The following is a 24667-nucleotide window of genomic DNA, read 5'->3' on the forward strand; positions in this document are numbered from 1 at the left end:
TGTAAGTCTTACTGTGTTGAGAAGACTGAGGCCAGATGTTGGTGCTGCCATACTGGCTGGGATTTAATAGGCAAACACCAGTGGAGAAGGAAACCTCAGAGAGAGGGCTTAAAAATTAGTATACACATCTCCCCTAAATCATTGTCTGACCTGCTGTGCACTCACAGGGTAACACTCAAAAATGTTTTTAAAACTTACTAGAAGTAGCATCTGGGAGGTTAAAATGCTAAAGCAGACATGGCAGTAGCCACATGATTTAGGGAGAAAAGCTGGAGTTCAAACCCAGTCAAAGTTAGGGGTGGCTTTCGTTACTACCCAGTGCTTTAATTTGAGACCCCAGAAAGGCTATGCTCTAATAGTGAGGGCTTTGGGAATGAAGACAAAAATAAAATAACTAGCCCTAACAAAGACGAAAACCAAGCCTTAATAGGACCAAGGTGATCCAATAGTGCTGTGGTTGTTTTGCAAAAGAAAATTTAGCCCGCCTGGAGGAAGATAACATCATTTAGAATTTCTACAATTTTCTTCCAATTCAAACATATGAAGCATGCAAAAAGAAAAGAAACAAATGACCCCAAATCAAAGAAAAATAAAAAAGGAAAGAGAAATCTAGAGGTGATTTAGGTATTTTAGTTACCAACTGGTTATCAGTCTGATTGCCAAAATATAAAGATAAAATTTTAAGAGTGGCCAAAGAAAATCACACTTTGCATTCAAAAGGACAAAAATTAAACTTAAAGCTTAATGGTCATCATTACTATAGAAGGCAGAAGACCATGGAATATCTTTAAAGTGATCAAAAGGAAAAAGACAAGTTACTCAGAAATCTCTCTCTAGCAAAAATGTCCTCCAAAACTGAAGATGGAGTAAAGATGTATCAGATAAATAAAAGCTGAGCAAATACATGAGCAGTTGGCCTACACTACGGTATATTATGTTTTCTCATATTAAATAAAATATGACAATATATGGAAACACAGAACTTCTGAAGTAAACAAACCCTGGAAAAAGTAAATGTAAACAAATACTGACTACTTCAATGAACAACAACGTCTTATAAGGCAGATCACAAATGTAGAAGTAAAAATTATGATAACACGAGCACAAAAGGCAGGAGTGGTGGTAAATGAATTAAACTGTTTGAAGGCACTTGCATTTAGAAGTGACAAATGTGCTAATTTAAGATAGACAGTAATATAATAAAAAATGCATATTACAGTCCCTATAAATTACTACTATGAGAAAAATAAATGAATATAGAGCTAAAAAGTTAATGGAAAAGCAAAAAAAAAAAATGGAATAATTAAATATACCTGACTCATCCAAAAGAAGACAGGAAAGGAGGAACAAAGGAATAAAAAACAGATGACCAAAATGGAAAATATATATCAAGTGTAGGGGATTTCAGAGCTGACCAAGGAACAATATACAACCACAAGGTGGCAGGAGCACACACAAACTTTACTGGTCAAAGCTCTGACAGGTTTTCACGGGGTTGGGGAGTCCCTCACAACACGAGGCCAATTAGAGGCTAAAACGTGGGGCAGAAAAACAGGAAACTTACTTGTCTAGGTGATGTCACTTACCCCGGTGGGGAGCTTGTTGGCCTGGTTATTGAAGCTTCCTCTGCAGTAGATGACTTTATAGGGCATTTGCTTATGACAAAAGTATCTTCATACCTTGTACCCATTCTGAAAAGTATATTTGCATAAAGAGATTAGGCTATGTATACAACTAATAAAAGATGCTGGCTGTGGGAGAGAAATAACTAATAAGAGGCCCAGAATCTAGAGCCATATTTTAGGAGTTCAAATCCTGGCTCCAATATTTACTTTATGGGTGATTTTGAGGAAGTTATTGAACTCTTATCATCTATAAATGAACATGATAATAATGGCCCTCTCCTCACTGGACTGTAGTGTGGACTGTGTGAGTTTCCATATAAACTGTTTAGGACAATGCCTGGCACGTAATAAGCACTCTATGAAAATGGTTACTAGTACTATTTATAAAAGCATTTGATAGGCCTCTTAGTATTTCACACAGCAATACCAGTTGTCTGGTAGTTTTTTAATGTCTTACGGACTTAGTGTATATGTTGTGAATTTTTTTGTTTTTGTTTTTTTTTTTACTTTATAAAAAAGAGATTCTGATGTAACAAACAAATATGCTTCTAAATTGATACATTAAATTACCGAATTAGGTTTATTCTTTATTAGTGTGGTACTCACCCTTACTGGTAGAGTGTTTGTAGTATAATCACTGACTGTTGATACTTTCTGAAGTGTGCAAGAATGTATTCAAAGCATTTAGGCATCGGGACTCTAACATTGGGTTTGTGTGCTTGTTCCTGGCTTTATCTCAGGGAAATATAGAAAATATGACTGGAAGTCTGAAGAACTTACTTAAAATTATTCACAGCTCTATAAGACTTAGGCCAAGTCAGTGCATATTCAGTTTTTCCACCTGCAAACTGAGATGATGAATGGTAGTTAGATGAACACTAAGACATTTATCTAACACACCATCATTCTATAAAAAATGTAAATTTACACACACATAAATTCATATACAACATAGACAGAGGTTGTCCAACTATAGTTCTCAAAGGAAGCTAAGATTTTTTTTTTTTTTGTCGAGTAAAACTGTATCAAAGTTATAGAACAATTTCCAGCACATCTGCTCTGGATACATTACCATAATTATTTCCTTACATTGCACATCTCAGCAGTGCCAGAGCAATGAGCCAAGTAGGAGCAAAAATCTTATTATTAAGCAGTGACAACAGTTCCCAATTCTTCTCTGATGTTTGATAACTGAAGTCAATTAAAGACTTCCAGTGGAATTCTTTAAGTTAAAATAAAAGGGGATTCCCTGGTGGTGCAGTGGTTGGGAGTCCGCCTGCCGATGCGGGGGACGCGGGTTCGTGCCCCAGTCCGGGAGGGTCCCGCATGCAGTGGAGCGGCTGGGCCCGTGAGCCATGGCCGCTGGGCCTGCGCGTCCGGAGCCTGTGCTCCGCGGCGGGAGAGGCCGCAGCAGTGAGAGGCCCGCGTACCAAAAAAAAAAAAAAAAAAAGGTTATTTGTATTTAACAGCTATAGATGAACACTCACCTCCCAGCTAAGTGCAAATACAGCATTTGTCTTATTTTTATGACTGCAAGGTCGGGCCAAGGTCCAGCCCGCTGCGCAGCCGGGTCTGGGCAGTGGCGGGAGAGGCTAGGCCGCAGGCTGGGAGTTCCGGAGCAGCAAGGCGCTGCCAAGGTCCAGCCCGCCCCAAAACAGAGACGCCTATTCCCCTGAAGCCGATCTAAGGAACTCCTCAGTCTTGCTGTGCAGGGCCCCGTGGGAAAGTCCTCTGCTGCTGAGAGATGCCTCGGAGGCCTGACTCCCACAGAGGCCGTCCTGTGTACCTTTCCGGCACAGGGCCACGGAGCGTCTAGCTCCAAGGACCTTACCTGCTCCACGTCAGGAGTGCAGTGGGGGAAACAGCTGACCCCAGGAAGATGGGCTGCGAGGCTGGACCGGCCCTGTTCACACAGCCCTTCAGCTCCTGGACGCCTGAGAGCAGGTGCTCCGTGAGGATGGGGGGGGGGGGGGCGGGGGGCGGGGCGAGCAACTGCCAAACTGCGCATGCGCATCCTGCGACTCGGCATCCGGGCTCTTTCGGATCGGTCCCAGGTCGACGCCTTGTAGGGATGGGCCAGGGCCATCTGGCCGGGGACTCCGGTCACATCTCAGGGGAACTCCTTAGTCTTGCCATCCCAGGCAGTACCGGGAAGTCGGCTGGTGAGAGACACGTGGGAGGCCTGACTCTGGCTCTGTGTACCTTCACAGCGCAGAGCCTTGAGTCTGGCTGCAAGGAAGTTCCTCGCTCCTCTTCTAGAGTGCAGTTGGGGGAGCCGCTAGCCCTAGGAAGATGGCCGCTGGGCAAGGTCGGCCCAGGTTCACAAATGTTCATAGGATCCCCTGGAGTGTTTGCTTAATACCAGCCTGACTCAAAAAAGAGCAATGAGAGAAGAATAAATGGAACCTTTTCCGGAGCTCACCAGGACCCAGGAAACAAGTTCTGAGCATCCGGAGTGGCTATTCCTTGCGTATCAGTGGGAGCACTTCATAGAGACCCCAAAAAGATTAGACCTCAGTATGAGACTAAACAATCTCTACATAGTGATAAAGAGAAAATCTTGAAAGCTGCCAGAGGAAAAAGAACCATTATGTAGAGACGGATACAAATAGAATGATTGCAAAGCTCTCTTCAGAAAATACATAAGCCAGAAGGCAATGACATGACATCTTTAAGATGCTAAAAGCAAACAATTGTCAGCACAGAATCTTATATCCAGTGAAAATAGTTTTTAAAAATTAAAGCAAAATTAGGACTTTTGAAGAACACTTGTAATAAAACACAAAACAAAACAAAAATTAAGCTGCACTCCATCAAATTTAAATTTCCTGCTCTCCAAAAAACATCATTAAAGTAGCAAATACATATTTACATATATACTGCTTAAAATACATATCATTATATGTATATGGATGTATATGACAAAAGCCTTATATCCAGGATATATAAAAAACTTACTATTATAATTCAATAATAAAAAGACAACCAATCATTTAAAAATGGGCAAAGGGTTTGAATAGACACTTCACAGAGTAGATATATAAATGGCACATGAAAAAATGCTCAACATTATTATTCATGAGGTAAATGCAAAGTAAAACCACCATAAATGAGAGAGGATTACACATGTATTGAACAGCTAAAATTAGAAAGATTAAATGTAATCAAGTTTGCCAAACATGTAGAGCAACCAAGAGCTCTCCTACATTACTTGTGGGACTGTAAGATGGTACAACCACTTTGAAAAAAAGGTGAGCAAAAATATTTTAAACACATATTTGCTATATAACCCAGGAATTCTTCTACCTATGTATCTAAAAGAAATGAAAATATGTGTATAGGCAAAGCCTTGTACATGAATATTCGTAGCAGCTTTATTCAATATTACCTAAAACATGGAACATTCATCTGCAATAGATGAATGGATGAGTAAATTGATGGAAATTCATACAACAGAGTACTATTCAATGTTTAAAAAAGAAAAATTACTGATAAATATAACAACATGAGTAAATCTTAAAAACATTAAACATTATGCAGAGCAAAAGAAGCAAGGCACAAAGCAGTACATACTATATAATTATATTTATATGAACCCCTAGAGGTGTTCAATCTAATACTGATAAAAAGCACAACAGTGATAGCCAAATCTGAGGGCATTTGGAGGATTGACTGGAAATAAGCAACACAAAATTGGGGGGGGTTTATGGAAATGTTTTATATCTCCTTATAATGGTAGTAAATACAAATTATAAATTTGTCAACACTAATGTAGTTGAATTGTGTTCTCCAAAATTCACATTTTTAAATCCCAATCCCCAGTACCTCAGAATGTGACCTTACTTGGAAATAGAGTCATTGCTGATGTAATCAGTTAAGATGAGGTCATATTGGATGACTTGTGTACTTATACAAAAGGGAAATTTGGACTCAGGCACACACATAAAGAGGATAACGTGTGTATATTGGGTTTATGCCACATGCCAAGGGAATACATAAAAATGTCAGCAAACCAACAGAAGATAGAAGAGAGGCATGGAACACATCATTCCCTAGAGCATTCAGAGGGAGCCTGGCTGTGCCAACACCTTGATCTGGGACTTCTAGCCTCCAGAACTGTGAGACAATAAATTCCTGTTGTTTAAACCACTCATTTTGTGCTACTTCATTAGAGCAGGACTAGGAAACTAATACAACTCATCAAAGTGTATAATAAATGCATACACATTCTTGAATATAAATTATACCTTAATAAATTTGATTTAAAGTGATTGAATCTAGTTCATTAATATCTGAAATAAAGTCTGTAACTTTATTTAAATAACTTCTGAGAGTTCACATGGAGATAAGTTACTTAACCTTTTAGAATCTACACTCTAATACATAAATTTGGGAAAATAATCTTGCCTCACAAGTTGTGAGAAATCAAATAATATACATGAAATCTAAAGCAGTGTTTCTAACACATTGTTGGTGCTCAATACATGTCATCCCTTCTCCTAGAATAAATGAAAGCAGAAAGCTTCAGGAGGGGCTATTATCTGTTCATTTATTCATGTTTTTCATTGTATTGTTCCTAACCAAGTTGTTCCCATACGGCTTTAAAAAAAAAAAAATCTTGGTTTTAGCATAAGTTAAGAGCTCAGTCAGGCTGGGATTTTAACACTCCTAATGTTATTTTAAATCAATCCATATACTTTTAAATATTTATTCCTGATTTCTATTTCATCTTACATACACATCCCTTTTTAAAAGTGAGCTTATCAGATACAGCCCTGTGTAGGCCCTCTGTTTTCATCTTCATCAGCATAGTCATAAATATAGTCGACAATTAGAGTTTTAATTAGAAGATATTTTTTAGTAGTCGCTGAAAAATTAGTTTTCACAATTTAATGATCTAGTACAAAGATATTTGCTTATCAGCATTGTTTTACACTCATTATTTTGCAGAACATGACAGGGATCGGAGAATAAGAAAAAAAGAGAATATCTAACTGGTAGGCATAATAGTAGAGTTCTAAAAAGTTTGTCTTTTAAAAATCTCAAAAGTATAATTTAGCCTTTAATTCCAGCAAATTAGTGAAAGAGGTTCAGGTAATTTGACTAAACTATTTCTTCAACTCCTAAATATTATGGTGCCAGGGTTGAAATACCACATCAGATAAGTGTTTTAAATCCACCTGAACAATGTAATTCTTTTTGCAATAAATTAGCTTAAACCCTAAATCTTGAAGTTTGGTATGTTTGCAAAAATCATTGCTTCGTTTCTTTGCTTAGCTCACCATGTTCTTCAAGTGAGTTTATATTTAAGAACATAGTAGAAATGCTAGAGAAAAGTCAAGACTTCAAGTTACAATATTGAATAGAAAAATAGACACTATAGCATGTACATTATCAACAGATTTAGGAAAGAAAAAAATTTTGATTACTCTGCTTTACTTGAAATGCCCACATTATTTTTATTAGATGCATAACATTAAAGTAATAGTTAACATGTGGTCTGTTAACCTTTGAAAGCTAAAATAATGATGTTAATATTGATACTATTATATAAGCATTGAACTCTGTTTTAAGTCCACATTTAGAATGTTTATCAATAAACTATTTTAACTAGCTATAATATTTTATTTCTGCTGTGACAACATGCACAATGTTTACTTATGTCATCAAGAATAAAATTAGGAATTGTTGGACTATTCATTCAACAATACTGACCCACTATTTATAGAGGATAAAAATTACTGTGTCTCTGGGGTACAGAGATAGATAAGAGTATTACCATTATCCAGGAGCTTATTCTTAAATTTAAAGAACTAAATATAATATAAGGCAAAATTTAAAAATTAATATGGTTAAGTTAAAAAGGCATATTAGAGAGCATTATTGTATTCTTACCAGGAGAGTTGCAGAAAAATTCCTGGAGGATTTCACATTTAGTTAAATGCTGAAGGATCAGTAGTGTATTATGACAGATGCATAGTTTCCCCATGGTAAATAACAACAAAAATGATTTTAAAGATATTAGTAATAAAAACTAACGTATATTGACCACATATTGTGTGTTTAATGTTCTTTTAAGTAGGTTATACATAATATCTCAATTAATTCTTAGAGCAATCCCTATGAGGTGTTATTTGTCCCATTTTTCAGGTGAGGTAATTGAAGCATAGAAAGTTATGTAACTTACTCCAGGCCACACCCTGTAGAACAGCAGAGATAAGCAATATGGAGCAAGACTATGGAGGGTCTTAAATGCTTTTATAAGATGATTTGGTTTTCTTAAATAACGGACTTATGGAAGAGAGTAATTCCAGTAAACATTAATGATGCACTGAAAAAGAATGGAGAGGAACAAAATGAAAAGGCTCCACTTGGAGACATGGCAATAGTACAGAAAACTGATGATGAATAGCTAAACGAGAGACAAATATAACAATTCTTATACTGACAGAATTAATGGGGCGTCCCTACTCAGGGTGGTGGGGAGGAGTGAGGAACAGAAGATGAATCTCACTATATGTGTTTACATTTCAATCACAGTATTTAGGAAGGTGTCTGTGTCTTTTGGAAAAAAATATGATCCCACAAAATTTACTTTAAGTTTTGACATTTTTAATATATAAATGGTTACTTTTTGATTACCTACATTTTGAACCAATTCCCAGCCAATACTTGATAACTGATCATGATGTTAGTTTCTTCACCAATTGCCTCTCCAGCAGCTGTTTATGTGAGCCCCTCTTTTCTTTCCTTTTTTGGTATGATCCAGATCTCTTGCTTTCTCTGACCCCTCCTGTAATTTATCTCTCTTTTATCTGTTCCTAAACACCTACTCATTTCCTTTCTAAAAATATTTGAAGTATTTGTTGCCAATTTTTCATAATCACTTTGTATCTTTCAGATTCCTTCCTTCTAGTTTATAAATAAATCTCTCTTTTTCGAAATTTCCCTTAATATAATGTTTCTAAATATATATTGTCTGTTTCGTCTTTCACAAACAAATAACTAAATAATCAGGGTGACTCTGAAACATCTGATATAAGGGGTGTTGTTTAGATTAATGTCAAAACCCAAATTCAAAAGACCTACAATAATTTTGTTAACTGAAAATGATTTCTAAATCAAAATAAGGATACAAAGGGGACTAAAAAAAATACTTTGAAACATGATTAATTTTAATATGTTTACAAGGAAAGAGTAAATTCACCAGCAGAAAAAAAATTACCAAAATTAACATTTTACAGTTTTTTAGTCTTAAAGCACAATACATTTTTCATACAAACAAATATATCACCATTATAGATACCATAATATGGCAACATTTATACACAAGGCCATTTACCATTAAGAAAATCAGTGGCAATGGTGATGCAATACATCAGTTCATGTTTGTTAAACTTTTTGCTATTATACTTCCTGGCCCGCAGGAGTATTTGCCAGGATACAATATAAATGTGTGACCCCAGTTTGAACAATACATAGAAAGCTCTGGTTGCCCATGCTTAATCCTACATTTATTATATGATCACTAGAAATGTTTTCGTACCACTACTCTGACGTAATTCCATTTACTATTAAGACCGTTCCCAAGAAATCAAACATTTTAACAGATTCACTTGGATATTAAGGAATTATTTTATACAAAATAAGTGCAATATCAGGACTTAATATTCTATATGCCTAAACTTAATAAAAGAGAAAAACTATACAGGTATTATGTGGAAAATAATTTGATATTATATGGAGTAGGTAATCATAGCATTGAACTTGGGGAAAATGCAGTATGTGTTTTTTTCATTTTTAGAGTTACTATTTTTATTATTGTTTTTAAATGCACCAGATGATTTTCTGAGGAACATTCACATTCAATGTTTAGTTTCATTTTACTAGTGGCATATACAAAGCACCATATAATATAACATATGAAATGTAGAACAATTATGACTATGTAATACTGTAGAAATAACTGCTAAGAAAATATAGCAATATTTAACACAGGATTTCTAAAACCATTACATATTCATTACTTTTCCCTAAACTAATAATGTCCCATGTTTTATTTTATAGACGTAGTCTATCACAATTTATATGCATTTGACACTCATGGGGGGTTGAAAATAGTTGATATCTTCTGTACAGTAATGTTACAGTTTTATACAAACTTCAGAAATATGGCATTTGGAATAGTGTTCCTCCTCCAAGTGTTCCATTTCACACAACAGCAAATACTCTGAATGCCTTTCCTCCTGGAGGATTCTGTAAACTGCAAAAAATACACAGAGTGTATTGATGTCATCTCCATATATAATCCTTCAAACAAATCATGCTTTCTTATGACAGTCAAGAAAGCAGCTCTATGAATCCAGATGGTCAACTTTCTTAGACTACTATAATTTATAGTTATTGGAAAGCTTGAGTGAGGATGACATAATTCTTAAAATCTTGGCTGTACACAAGTTTGCTAAAAACATGTAAGGTGCATAGTGGTAATAATAGTACTTTATATAGAACGTTATAGATTCCAGGTCATGTTTTCATATATTACCGCCTTTAGTTCCAATAAAGTACAGTTAAGTGGCTCTTATGCCATTTTACTGGGGAAATTCTAAGATACAGGTTTACAACTGACCGGCATGGTTAAAAGCTAACTGCAAGTTAAAGAGATGGAGATACTTAAGAGATACTCTGGAATACTAACTTATTATTCCCTAAGTCTGACAAAATTTAAATTATATAGCTAGCATACTTATTAATATTTTAACATCTGTGGTTTCAAAAAAATCTTAGTGAGGAAATTTAATGGTCAAATCTGGAAGGTCCTAAGTATTTCTTCACTGAAATGGAAACATACACACACACAGAGCACTCAATCTCATTTCAGAATTATTTTTAAACAGGACTTTAAAGCAATGCAAAACCATTCCTCTTACTCTTTATTAAATTATTTATATTTTATTTGACAATATTAATCAAGGTATGTTTTGCTTAAATGCCTCAAGTTAAAACTTGTTGATAATGGCATAAATCATTATTTATTCTAATCAAATGTAAACTTTTGAAGTCCATATTTTTTGCATAAAGTATTATTTTCTTAATACAAAAAAGCTTTTAGAGATAAACACAAATGCTAAGAGAGAGACAAAGTGCAATTTCTTTTACATATTTATTCATGTGTAAGGAAAGAAAGGAGAGAATTTTAGAAGAAGAGATGAGAATGTCATAAGTGTGCACACACAACATTACACAATAAACACACACGCATACACAAGCCAGGTTTTTCATACAAGTAGACGGCTAATTGAAAGCCATTTTTATTTGTAGGAAACAAACTGACAAAGTGCCCTGGAAAGTGTCTTTTTACACAGTGATACACCGGAAAAATACACATTTTTGAACTTAACAGAACTAGTTCTGAATCTGAGCTCTGAGACTGACTAGTTATATGACATTGGGCGTATCATTTAACCTTTCTGAGCCTCAGTTAACATGTCTGTAAATTAGGGTTTAGAGAACCGACTTTGTAAGGCTACTGGTAGAGCTGAGTCAATATACTTAAAGGGCCCTCAAGCATCTGGAAAATTCATAGTAGATGTTCATAAATAATTATTATTCTCAGTTTTCTTAGGATATCATCTACCTTATAGGTTTAAAATAAATTTAAGAAATATGACAGGTAAATGAAGCCACATTACTCAGTGTAGCTTATAAAACTGCATATCATACTCTATAACTCCATCTACTTTATATATTGTGTCTTTCATATATATAGACAGAGAGAGAGAAGGAGAGAGATGGGGGAAGGGTGTGGGGAGTGAGCTCTGTGTGTTTGTTTACATTTCAGTGAAGAAATTCTTAGGATCTTACAGGTTTGACCATTAAATTTCCTCACTAAATTTTTTTTAGATGTTAAAAATATGACTAAGTATGATGGCAATACAATTTAAATTTTTTCAGACTTAAGAAACGCTAAGTTAGTACGCTAGGGCATTGATATGAGCCAGCTAAGTCAGGTTGTGGAGAAGCCACCTCCTTAACAATGGCCTCCTGATACAGTCTCATCTGAAAATAGATGCTAAATACAAAGCTGTCATTTTATGAGGATGGCACCCAGATGCTTATGTGGAAGGCAATCTAGGTATCCTGCATGGCACATCCTTTTGTGTCCTTTACAGAAACTTTACCATATGTGCAAACCCTCCACTGGCAATTTTGAAGAACCTAGTAAATGTTTAAAAGTTAGGGATTTATCTGTATCTATACAAAATACATGGGACTTAATATTACTTCCCCAAGTACCAATGATTTAAAAAAAAATCACTACAGGGTTTTTTTCTCTTAACTTTTATTATTACTCAATAAAGTAAGTCACATGAATTTTCTCAAACCACTGAAATATATAATACTAATGAGCCAAATACCAGATGACCTGAAAGAGTTCATTTACATCATATTAGGCATCGAACTTCCAATCAAAAAGAGAATTTGGTTCCGGGGAAAATCAGACTCATTGTTTTGGTCAAATACTTTGTCAGATAACTGGAGTAGAGAAATATTCAGTGCCTCGCTCACCTAGAAAGAGTTACATGTAAAAACTAACCTAGAAAATCCAAAAGAAGATGAAAGAAATTTCCTTATTATAAGATCAATTAACAAAAGAGTGGTTCTGACTCATAATCCGATTTTCATGTTGATTTTTATAAGCCTGCAGGAGACAGGCATCTCTGGTACTGCAGCTTCTCCCATCCCTGGAAGATCTACTATTACACAGCGTGCAAAGGAAGCACACTGGCTCAGTCACGAAACCTCAAAGCCATGCTAAGGAGAGCTGGTTGTAAAGCCAGCATAATGGGAAAGATGATATATCTAAATACATATATGTTTATAAACATATATATCGATTTATTTACCTTTCTGAGAAGATTCCATTCTGAAAAGAAGCAGTGTAAATCTTTCTTTTGTCCACAGGCATCACGTCAACATAACCCCCGTGATTTTGAACCACACCAGCATGTACAGCTGCTCTGCAGATACTGGACAGCTGAAGAAGAAAGGAAAAAACCACCATCATTAGAAAACGTCTGCTGAACTTGTCCAGCCTACTCTCCTATTGGACACAAGGTCGCTGACATCTGTCTCTGTGTGGATACCCAGTGAGCAGTTACAGGATGATGTTTTGTGCATAAAGGAATGTTTTAAAAGACACAAAGTTAGAGCCAAGCAAGTCGCACCTGAAGGTAGATCTTAAGGGTGGCTGCAAGGATAAGATCTTTCACCAGCTAATCTGTCCAAACAGCAAGCTTTTACTACTGTCCAAGCAATAAAATGCAAATTAGCTCCTTTTATCTCTTCAAGGGCCTACTTATCACTCTTAAATTTCAGCCTTTGCTAGTTCCTACTCAGGTCACTCTGACCAAACGTTCACGGGGGGATTATCTGGACCTCATTTATATTCAGTTTTGACTTTGAGCAACTCAAACATAGTTCTGTATATCTCTACAGTCCCTTTTCCAAAATACAGGCGTACATGAAATGAGGAGGTTTTTCCTATTAGATAATATAACCTATGTAGAGAAAACTTGCCCAAAAGAATAAGCCCAAGAAGAAAAAAAGATGAAGAATAACCATCGCTCCTACCTAGATTTGCAATGTACATCACTCTGGTTTGAATGGTCTGACATGAGGTACTAAGGAAGTTCTATTTTTGCATTGTACCAGTTATATAATCTGAATTGAATGGAATTTCTATAAAGGAGAAAATTGTTTCAGGTCCAACAAACGCTTTCCATTTTTTTAACACGACTGAGTGCTAGAAGTCAACGCTTTTCTTTTGGCCAATTAAAGTCTTCTGTAGATTTTGACAATTGCTTTCATCCAAATGTTCTACCAAAATTTGTCAATAGCTGAGCATAGCCTGACAAAATCCTACAAAATGAAACGCTTGAACTGTTTCAGTATAAAGCAATCGACCCCATATCCCGATGGGTCTTTTCTGAACCCACTGGTGTATTCTTTTCTTATCTCTACGCACATGTGAGTGACCTAATGTGCTTTTCTAAGTTCACACAAGCATGTGCATCTTACGTGACCTTGCTTTATTACTGTGCTCTGAACTCTGTGGCATCAGTCAGTATTTATTAGATCAGAGAGGCCGAATGCCAAGCTGTCTAATACTTTTCATGTTTTTGCTATATCACAAAATACCATACATCCAAAACCCCATATCCTTACTCTGAGGACACATTTTATTCACCATTTAAAGTCCCTCACTGAATTAATATTTGTGTCCGATATGGTTCATAACAGATGTAATTAAAAATAACTGTACACTTTTCAGTATTTATCCTGTTCTGTTAAAAGGTTATCATCAGCACTTTTCCCAAGGCAATAAAAGTGCTTAGATATAACATTCACTAAATCCAAGCACTTAATATGGTTTGAAACTATTGTTTTGACCATAACTATGCAGTCAGCAGGCGTTACGATTTGAGTTCAAAGGTCAGAAGAGATTTTCTTTTCCTACCCGCACATTATAAGAACTAATATACCACGAAAAGAAAAAACTATATCTGTGAAAACAGTGGAACATTTTTAATGAACACAGAAATTAATTTCATCTGTCAAAAATGAGAAATAAAAGCTCAAAGCAATAGAATGTACAAGTTGTAACTCTATAAATGGAAAGAGAGAAAGAGAGAAAGATGGGGGAGAGAGGGAGATTGATAGATTGTTTCTCATTTTTCCATATCTTGTATTTAAATAGATAATGTATTTTGTAAGGGATGGGAAGATTGCTTAATTAATGGCTGAATCTCTGATTCTGTACTTAGCACATAAAAAATATATATTTCCAACTTGTTCTACATAGTAATACAAAATTTCTTACCCCATTTCACTGAGATAGAAAGATAAAATGATCTCAGGATATAAGTTCTAATAAAAACCTGAACTCTAGCAAAGAGATGGCTTATAGGTACAGAAGTGTATAGGATATTTTGAAAGATTTTCACCAGACATGAGTAAAATTAAAAGTTTTTTTTTACTTAAGGGGACAACCTGGGAAGAACGATTTCTTTGGAAATCTCTGATGATTCTAGTTTTCCTCATTCATATATATTTATTAATTTTTTTTAAACAAACATTTATGTTTCAAGGTGTTTGCCAAATGTCTGATATCACTGCGTACTCTAAGTTCTGTTAAAGCAGGAACTAGGCCTGTCTTGTTCACAGCTTGGCACATGTAAAATTGTTGATGAAAAAATAATGCATAATTTGCCCAGCTGCTGCCTTCAAGAAACTTAAAAATTAATAAAAGAGGTGGGGAAACAATCATAATGCCTAACAGAATCAGTTAAGTGCTAAATAAAAGGAAAAAACAAAGTAATAGTGTTAAAGAAAAGCAACACCGGGCTTCCCTGGTGGTCCAGTGGTTAAGAATCCACCTGCCAATGCAGGGGACACGGGTTCGAGCCCTGGTCCGGGAAGATCCCACATGCCGCGGAGCAACTAAGCCCGTGTGCCACAACTACTGAGCCTGAGCTCTAGAGCCCATGAGCCACAACTACTGACCCCACGTGCCACAACCACTGAAGCCCGCGTGCCTAGAGCCCGCGCTCCGCAACGAGAGGAGCCACGACAATGAGAAGCCCGTGCACCACAACAAAGAGTAGCCCCCGCTCGCCACAACAAGAGAAAGCCCGCGCACAGCAACAAAGACCCAACACAGCCAAAAACTTTAAAAAGTAAATAAATTTATAAAAAAAAAGAAAAAGAAAAGCAACAGCATACTTGGGTTAGGAGAACCAGCAATACACTTCACAGAGAAAGTGGCAATAACTCAGAAGGTAAAGAATGACCAAGATGTTCACAGAAAAATTAGAAAAAGCATGTTTTCAGAGACAAGAAGATAAGCACAAATTGTGAGGACTACCAAATTAAGATACCAACAGGACATTGAAATTGCAGATAAGAATACTGCAAACCTGGAGCTGGGAGAGAGACTTAGATTCGGAGAATAATTTTAACGGTAAAGCTGAACTGAAAAACAAAAAACAAAAAAACCTGAACCCGAAATGAATTCACCAAGTGGTGGTAATACTCACATTTCGGGACTCTTCACAATTGTATTTCCATAGTATTCTACTGAATAAGTACATCAAGAATATATTTCTTTTGGAACTCTTTGGATTAGATATTGGTAGTGGTTTCCAAATGTCTGCCACATAAAATCTAAACTTATCAGCATGTATCTAGACTCTCCAATTACATGTTTCAAGAGCTGGATCCCTCCCTCCATCCCTCACACTAAGTTGGCTGCAGCCCCTTTTAGCTTCAAATCTCACCAGCTCAGATACAAGCAAACCTACAAGTCATGCCCACTTTCAGCTCACTTGCTCTCACCTCATCTCCATGTCTTTGTAGGTGCCATTCACCCCACCTAAAATGTGCGCTAATCCTCTTTACCAACCCACACTTGAAACCTGGATCAGAAAGCACTTATCGGCCCTGAAGCCATCATAGCTAATCTTCCTCGTCCAACCCCAGTCCTGGCATCCATAACAATACACCCTCAACTGGTTTCCTTTTGTATGTATTTTAATGATTACCTGGTTTTGATTCTATGCTACTTGCTAAATGCCCATTTGGCAGTGGAGATATTGTTCATACATTTGACAAACTCTTAATTATCCAGTCTATACTTCAAGTACTGAAGAACCAAAAGGAAGGTTAAAGAAAAGTAAAATGCTTTTTCCTTCCCAAGGATGCATCCAAGCTATTTCATTTAGTATCTGATATAAGAGATATAGATAGGATATGAAGAAAAATTTAGTTAAGATAAATGATTATGCATGCATATTTGCATATAGATATTTAGTTTTTAGTGTTACCGATGATTGACCTTTCCGAGAATACGTATATCAACACAGAATCTGTTCCTTTTTCTGTATATAAATGTATATATACATTTAAACACATGTGCATGCATATAGATAAATACTGAGAGCTGCATAAATTAGGGTACTTACATCAGAATAAATTCGAGTTCCAATTACACGAGCATAATGTGGATTTGCCTGCATACAGTTCCGAGGACAGTATACTCTAAAAAATAAATATATACTTACAAATATTAAGTAGCTGGTTATTTCAGTCTTTCTTATTAGTAAGATCATAGACATGCATACACAAAAGTAAACTCAGCATTCTAAATCCCACTCATTATTTTTTATTGAAGTATAGCTGATGTACTATATGTTACAGGTATACAATACGGTGATTCACAGTTTTTAAAAGGTTATACTCCATTTATAGTTAGTATAAAATATTGGCTATATTCTGTGTTTTACAATCTATCCTTGCAGCTTATTTTATACCTAATAGTTTGTACCTCTTAATCCTCTACCCCTATACTGTACCTCCCCACTGGTAACCACCAGTTTGTTCTCTGTACCTGTGAGCCTGTTTCTTTCTTGTTATATTCACTAGTTTGTTGTATTTTTTTTTTTAGATTCCATATATAAGTGATACCATAAAGTATTTGTGTTACTCTATCTTATTTCAGTTAGCATAATGCCCTCCAAGTCCATCCATGTTGTTGCAAACGGCAAAATTTCATTCTTTTTTATGATTGAGTAGCATTCCAGTGTATATATACACATGTTTTCCTTCTGAAATAGGTCAGTTGTACAATCCCGGCAGTAAGCACAATTGCTTCTGCTTACTTTACCTACTTCCAGCTTTTGGCACAGATGTGTTTCTTTTCTCTTGCTTTTTCTTTAAAAAAAAAAAAAAGCTTAGCCAGGAAGCTTTCTAATTTGGGGATCCAAAGCAGAAAGAAACATCAGGAAGTATCTCTCTCTCAGTATCTGGGAATTTGGTACCCAATATGACTGCAGAATTTAGTAAACATATAACTTGGAAAAACTGAATCATTGTCTGCCACAGACATCTCATAGTTTCTTTTCTCTATGTTCATATCTTTGGTATCTCATCCAATTTCATGGCTTTGATTATCATCTATAAACTATTGATTTCCAAATTTGTATCTCTAGTTGGGACCTCTTCTCTTAATTCTAAATTTGTATGTCCTATTGCTTACTGAATATCTCCACGTAGACCTAATAAATATCTCAAATTTAGCATATTTGAAACCAAATTCCTAATCTTCTCATCCAGTCTGCAAATATCTTCTTTCTGTAGGCTTCCGACAATAAATGTCAACTCCATTATTCAGGTGCTCAGGCCAAGAAAAACCTTTATTCTATCCTTAACTCCCTTCCTTACCTCAACCTTATATTCAACCCAATTTCTATTCGTTGTACACTGAAATAAAATCAGAGCATCCTTAAGCACCTCAATCACTGTAACTCTGGGCTCTATCTTCCAATATCTAGCTCACTGCAATAGGCTGCCCTATGGTCTCCCTGCTTCCGATTTTGTCCCCTCCAATCTATTTTGCCACACACTTACACTGAAGAATACAAGTCTAATCATATCATTCCTCTGCTCCAAATATTCTAGTGGCTTTCCATCTAATTCAGAACAAGTGACAGGATCCTTATAATAGCCAATAAGCCCTGAGTATTCTGTCTTCCCATTTCCTCTCTGACATTATATCCTACCCCTCTTTCACTTTCTCACCCAGCTCCTGTCACACTGGCCTAATAGTTATTCTTCAAACATACAGAAAAATCTCATCCTCAGGGCCTTTGAGTTCATCTTTCCCTCTGAATGGAATGTTCTTTCTCCAGATATCCTACTCCCTTCCTGATACTTTAGCTCCTTTTTTCAAAGTTTCCAAAAGTTCTTTTATTTAAACATAGGGTCCAATTATCAGTGTTCAGTCAGTCACATGACATTTTTAAAAATTCACTCCCAGAGTTTAAGAAACTGCCAAGTGGCACTTATTTAAATTGATTGGCTCTTCTGGATTCACATACACACACACAAGTACACACACTCATACACTAAAAGGAAATCAAAGCTAAGACTGGAAAAAACACAATTCATTCTACATAGTAAATCAGAGTCTCAACAAAATGACTATATGAAAATCATTGTTTGATAAAAGTATCAATTAGTTTCCTAAAAGTATTCTTAAAAAAAAAAACAAAACTTCATTGCAACTACCTTTACCAATTGAAGCCGATCTTCCTCAACACACTTTTTAAGAAATGGCTATATTTCTTATTTAAATTTCATGTTCCTAAAATTTGTATAACACAGTACACTTTAGCATCTAAACCAGGACCACTTAAATATAAGTAATAAATGAATGAGTTTTTACAACTTTGAATTAAAGGTTGATTTTTATAAAAAATGTCTTCTGTAGGAGGAAGGGTGTCCCCATTGACTATAAAATTTTATTTTTGCATTTGAGAACTGCTGCGCATTCATTGCCCACCCTATGGCAATAAAACCAGCTGTTCTGCCCTTAGGATCATGCTGTGCACGCTCTACCTTAACCATATTTAGCACTTGGTCTGTGGAAGGCCAAGATCAGTAGATTCAAACTGAGTTCATTTCTTCGTAGGTAAGTTCAGGTCAAAGAAAGACTGCAGGAGCTTTTTGCTTGTCTGAGTTCTAGTCTCTGGTTTTAACACCTTGTTATATATTTGTGAGAATGTAGATAGTGATCTAGTAAACATTCCTTTGTCTACAACTTCCGTTATGCTTTGAATAAAAATGCTGACACATTTTAACAGTACCTGCCTTTACATCTAATCATAGGGAAAGGGGCTGCTTGGCCCTGATGTGATCCATTAAAGAGTCATGCAATGACCAGAGAAGTGCCTGACGTGCGTAACTTGTAACTTACTGGGTGGCCAAGCCTCATAAAGCTGTAGGGGAATGAACATGTGATTCTTTCTTTTAAATGCTAAAATAAAGATTTTTGTGGAGACAAAAAAAAAACAAAAACACACACACATTTTTTGGAGAAACTACACTAGGAGTGCCTAGAGTGCATGCAGTTTGTGGTGTCCATTGCTCCCTGCTGCTAGCAATTCAAGATGATACATCTTCTGAGTCCTAGAGACACCAGAATCTCAGGCAAAAGCAGTTATCCAGGGTAAAAGGCCCCCTGTTTACAGGTTAAAAATGGAGAAAATCTAGAGAACAGTACCTTGGGCAATGTGAAGCAGGCTTATGAAAAGGACAGAGCTGTTCCACAGTTGTTTCACAAGTGACAGCCTGAACTGAAGAATTCAAACACAAAACAATAAGCAAATCCTTTAGAAAGAATAATGTGCAACAGAGTGGTAAGAAAATAAGACGAAAAAAGTGCTAACCTGTTACTTTAGAGACTGTGAAGGAATTAGCAGACTGATACTTGCTGAAGATAAAAACATAAAAATTTCAATCATCAACATCTTACATGCATCGGCATCAACATAAATTCTTATATTTTTTAAGTCTATGAATGTTTAATTTTTTCTTAAATGTTCTTATTTAAGAACATTTTCTTAAATGTTCTTATTTAATGTATTGCTTCACAATGGGAAAAACTATAAATTTGTACATTCTTAATGAAACTAGAAAATTTAGAGTGTTAGCATGATCTTTATAAGCAAAAGGGTTCAACTTTGAATTCTATATCTAGACATGTAGCAGTATAAGAATTAGTCATCTGTTTTATGCTAAATTCATATTACGTTCAAGTATGAGCCAAATAAATACCATTCTTGATATCAGAGAAAGATCTCTTTTCATTATCAATCTCAAAAACTTATACATAATAGCATGAAATAATACACATTTGTATCTATATATTTTTTTCCTATTAAAATTAAAACTCTCAATACACTCATTCCCTGTTACCACGGAACCAAACAATTTAATCTTTCAAAATAGTCAATACAAGGCAGTGTAAAAAGGCTACTAAATAATAAGTACCTTAAAGGAATATGCATCATTCATTTTTTTGTTCCCCCTAGTATCTAGTAAAATGTCTACAATAAATGAATGAATTCCTCCTTACATGTTTTATTAAAAAGCAACAATGTAAGAATAGGTATTTTAATTGGTTTATCTATACCCAGGCTTTCATAAAAAACATCTATTGCAAAAGGTAATGCTTATTTGTGATGGTACTTTAATATGACACACACACGTTTCAAGAGAGTTTATATAATAAACAATTAAAAATACAAGTTAAAAGAAAAAGGTAAATAATAGGAAGTAAATGTTCTCTAATGCAACACCCAATGTTTGGCTTACCAAAGCTAAAAACTAATATTTATTATTTATTTAAGATAAGTATCTGCTGAGTGAATAAATTAATCAGTAAGTGTTTCTGTAAAGCTTTTACTTAAGAGATTAATCACTAATGGCTAAAAACCACACATCAGGCCTTTGAATAAAATTGTATACAGAGGGCATCATTCCACCAATTTACAAGGATTCTTAAGAAATTCTTTCTTATCATTATGAATTCTATACTGTGGTGTTTCATGCAACTGTTCAGTTACAAAGGAAGGGAGACTATCATATTTCCTAAGAAAAGGCATTCCATTATGAGGTTCAATAATGTCTATTATTTTACTAACGAGAAAGAGAAACTACAAAGATATTTCAAAAGCCTACATTTTTCTACTTTCTATAGAGTATATATGAAAATATGTTGTTTTATAATAATACATTTAGTATATTTAATATGACAAACATTTCAAAAGTTAATCAATGCTTTTATACTGGGTCAAATTACATTTTAACAGACAAAAGAAAGGTGACATAGTGTATTACATATTTAGAGACTTTGCAAAATGCTCTGTTACCTAGTAATCTATCTTATTAACAAAGTTACTGTTGCCTGAAATAAATAATTCTCCCAAACAGGGCAGGAAGAATATGCAAATCAATTAGCCTTCTCAGGCACTTTTTATCATAGCTGAAAAATGTATTGCTTCACAATGGGAAAAACTAAATTTGTACATTCTTAATGAAACTAGAAAATTTAGAGTGTTAGCATGATCTTTATAAGCAAAAGTGTTCAACTTTGAATTCAGATACTTTTCCTTATTTTTGCCCATGGAAATTGTGTAGTTGAAATGAACCTTGAAAATTACCTTCTCTCTTTATAAACTAAATTCTTCTATGCTTTGCTCTGAATGAATGTAACTTATTGTTACAACTTCAAATCTCTGGTCCAAAAGATTATTTAGGTACTTACCCAATTGTTTGAACACCATTTCTATTGGATTTGATGAAATAATGTTTTCTTCCTTGTCTAGTGATATCCACCCAACCACCATCATTGTCTATTATACCATAATGAATTGCAGCTCTACAGATGCTGGATTGCTGGGAGAAAAGGAAGGGATGAAAGGATGTTAAAATGATAAGAATTCTGCATAGGATACAACTTGTTACTATGTATGACTTTAAACAATTCTGAGCAAAATAGCTATACATATATAAATTGTTATTTTTCCCATTAAAAATCAAAATATTATATGAAAGGATCCTATCCTCAAATAATGACATTTATAATACCTACCATTTCATAATGCACACTGCCAATAACTTTAGCTTTACTATCCAAACAGCCAGCAGGGCATTCATATCTAAATAAAAGAAATGGGGAACAAAATTTAGCTTCTCTGAATGTCCATATAAAATGAAAATATTTTTTATATCTTGCCAGTTAATTTTGAGAGTAATAATAAATATTACCTATTGCAGGTTGTGCCTTTGCACTGGTCTCTTAATCTTACTTCGCAAGAAACAATTTGAGCTAAAATTTAGAAAATAATAATAATTTAGATGATGCAACAGCTGCTCTAATTCATCCCATACAGTCTAATGCCAAGTTTTTGCCATTCTAAAAATGTTCAGATTAATAAAATATAGTTGAATATGCCAGCAATGTAAACTTTAAAATGTAAATAATGCGGAGATCTTACACATTTGCTGTGTGCTTATGACTTCGTTTCTGTTACTATTATCTGCTATTGCCCGGATGTGGGTGTCATGGACTTGTGATTGCTGCCGTTCAATTTCATTTGTTTCTTCTTCTTGAGGAGGGTAATAGCTATCTGATCCTTCTGTTAGAGAGAATGGATTTAGGAAATATGAATCCATCTTAAATGTGCACAAATTACCCATGATACACCTTTATATGCCTGTTTAACACTGAAAGCTACTAGAAAAATCAGTACTGTATATTGGCACAAGTTTTGGCTTAAGGTGGTGATCTTACATACTGCATTGGAATAAATAAAACAGATGCATAAACCTTTGAGCCCTTGACTCATTTATGCTAACATTAAATGGAATCATTTCTAAACTTCGCTTATATTTTAAAGTGGTATCAGTGATTACCTTTCATAATGACATCATGAGGTCTACACAGGGATCTAATGAAGTCGGGCTTAGTGAATTTGAATTTGTTTTCTCAAATGAAATCATATTTTCAGGAGGATAACACTTAAAATTTTCCAAAGGATCACATTTAAAATTCTCCTGAAAGGAAATTCAGCCTAAGAAGGATTGACATGCCCTTGCTATTTACCACAATATCAGTTTCCATGGAAAGGTTTCTACTGCAGAAGGAAATTCAATGTGCAGAAATTTAAACTTAACAATGGAAAATATGCAAACTTTGAATTTAATATTTTTTCCAGGTTGGCTTGTATTAAGGGCTTGACAGGGGCACATTTTGGAAATGTGGTTATTTGCATGTATGTCTAAGAATTCAGAATCTAGAAAAAGGAAGTATGAATTCAGAGGAAAGTCAGCTTTAGTAAGACACTGTGGTCATTGACAATGGAGCAAGCAGGTTGGAGGTTTGGGGGATGGAAAACAGACTCAGGCACAATGCAAAAAGCTTTCAGGAATTAAAAATGGCTCATATTACACAGTGAACTATATGCTTACTTCTTGTCTACTTATTATAACTAGTGAGCACTCAATCATTAAGGAAAAAAGATATCTCTTTATAAGTACTGAAAAGTGGCTGCATTTACACATATTTTCAAAAACACCTGGTCTGCATTATTCTTCATTTAGTCATCATTAAGAACAAAGTAGTACAAGAGTGTAAAAATGTTCACTTGGATGCCCAATAAAAAGCATGACTTTCACAAAGCTTTGTCAGGTAAGTTTTATCTTCATGTGTTACAAAAAGGACATCATATTTATATTTATTTTTGAGGACATCCAGTACATTTGAGACAGTATTTTTTACAACAGTTTTGTAATACTATTATATATTTTTTGTTGTCGTTGTTGTTATTTTGGCATGACAAATTGTAAGCAGCAGAGAATTAGTATAATTCACTGGGCATGGTTCAGTAAGATTCATGGATAGGTATTTAGGCAAAAACTCTTAAAGTGCTTAAAATAAATTGTGTTAAACTGCTAAATTCTTCAGAAATGATGACATTTATGGAAATAATTCTAGTCAACACTATATCAAGATGGCTTTTAAGAATGAAAATATACTTGTCACTCTGGGATAATTTCAAAGTAGAATTAAGTGGTTATCTGGAATAATCATGAAACTTTCCTTTAAATACATGTTGGTATAATAGACTTATTAATATTATAAATTTTTAAAAAATATTTTAAATGACTTCTAAATATTTGAAATAGAGTTCTAGAAACTTTTCATGTAATAATTAAATGTGCTTTTGGCTTTCAAACACAAATTAATGCAGAAGTTGGATGAAAATATAAATCAAACTGAATATTACAACACAATATCACATACCTTTGTAGCACAGATTTTCTCTACAGCCTCCTCCAAAACTAGGTGGGCAAGCAGAACAGGGCCGGCCATGTTTGTAGGGGGCGTGGCCCCACCAGTTTCCCCTTCAAAAGATAATCCACTCCATTAAGAGGTGGTCTATTTTTAGTTTTTTGAGAAACCTCCATACTGTTTTTCCACAGTGGCTGCACTAATTTACATTCCCACCAACAGTGGACAAGGGTTCCCTTTTCTCTACATCGTCACTAACATTTGTTATTTGTGTTCTTTTTAATGATAGCCATTCTGACAGATGGGAAGTGATATCTCATTGTTACTAAGTTTAAAAATACACTGC

General features: G+C 35.0%; 1 protein-coding gene across 1 annotated transcript in view; it reads right to left on the bottom strand.

The window, feature by feature from the left end:
* Positions 1 to 12410: 12410 nt before the first annotated feature.
* CRISPLD1 (cysteine rich secretory protein LCCL domain containing 1) overlaps positions 12411 to 24667 on the bottom strand; it is a 38852-nt gene continuing 26595 nt past the window's right edge. Inside the window, exons 5-13 of the mRNA XM_022595296.2 lie at positions 24334 to 24434; positions 22526 to 22666; positions 22296 to 22356; positions 22120 to 22186; positions 21793 to 21923; positions 19913 to 19956; positions 19747 to 19819; positions 16649 to 16724; positions 12411 to 12663 (exon numbers count right to left, since the gene is read on the bottom strand). Coding sequence (XP_022451004.2) covers positions 12529 to 12663; positions 16649 to 16724; positions 19747 to 19819; positions 19913 to 19956; positions 21793 to 21923; positions 22120 to 22186; positions 22296 to 22356; positions 22526 to 22666; positions 24334 to 24434 — 829 coding nt within the window. The 3' untranslated portion in view covers positions 12411 to 12528. The remainder of the gene's footprint in view (positions 12664 to 16648; positions 16725 to 19746; positions 19820 to 19912; positions 19957 to 21792; positions 21924 to 22119; positions 22187 to 22295; positions 22357 to 22525; positions 22667 to 24333; positions 24435 to 24667) is intronic.

This window comes from Delphinapterus leucas, chromosome 17, assembly GCF_059928025.1.
Source record: "Delphinapterus leucas isolate spDelLeu-1000000601 "Yukka" chromosome 17, BTC_Dleu_Yukka2, whole genome shotgun sequence".
Classification (NCBI taxonomy): domain Eukaryota; kingdom Metazoa; phylum Chordata; class Mammalia; order Artiodactyla; family Monodontidae; genus Delphinapterus; species Delphinapterus leucas.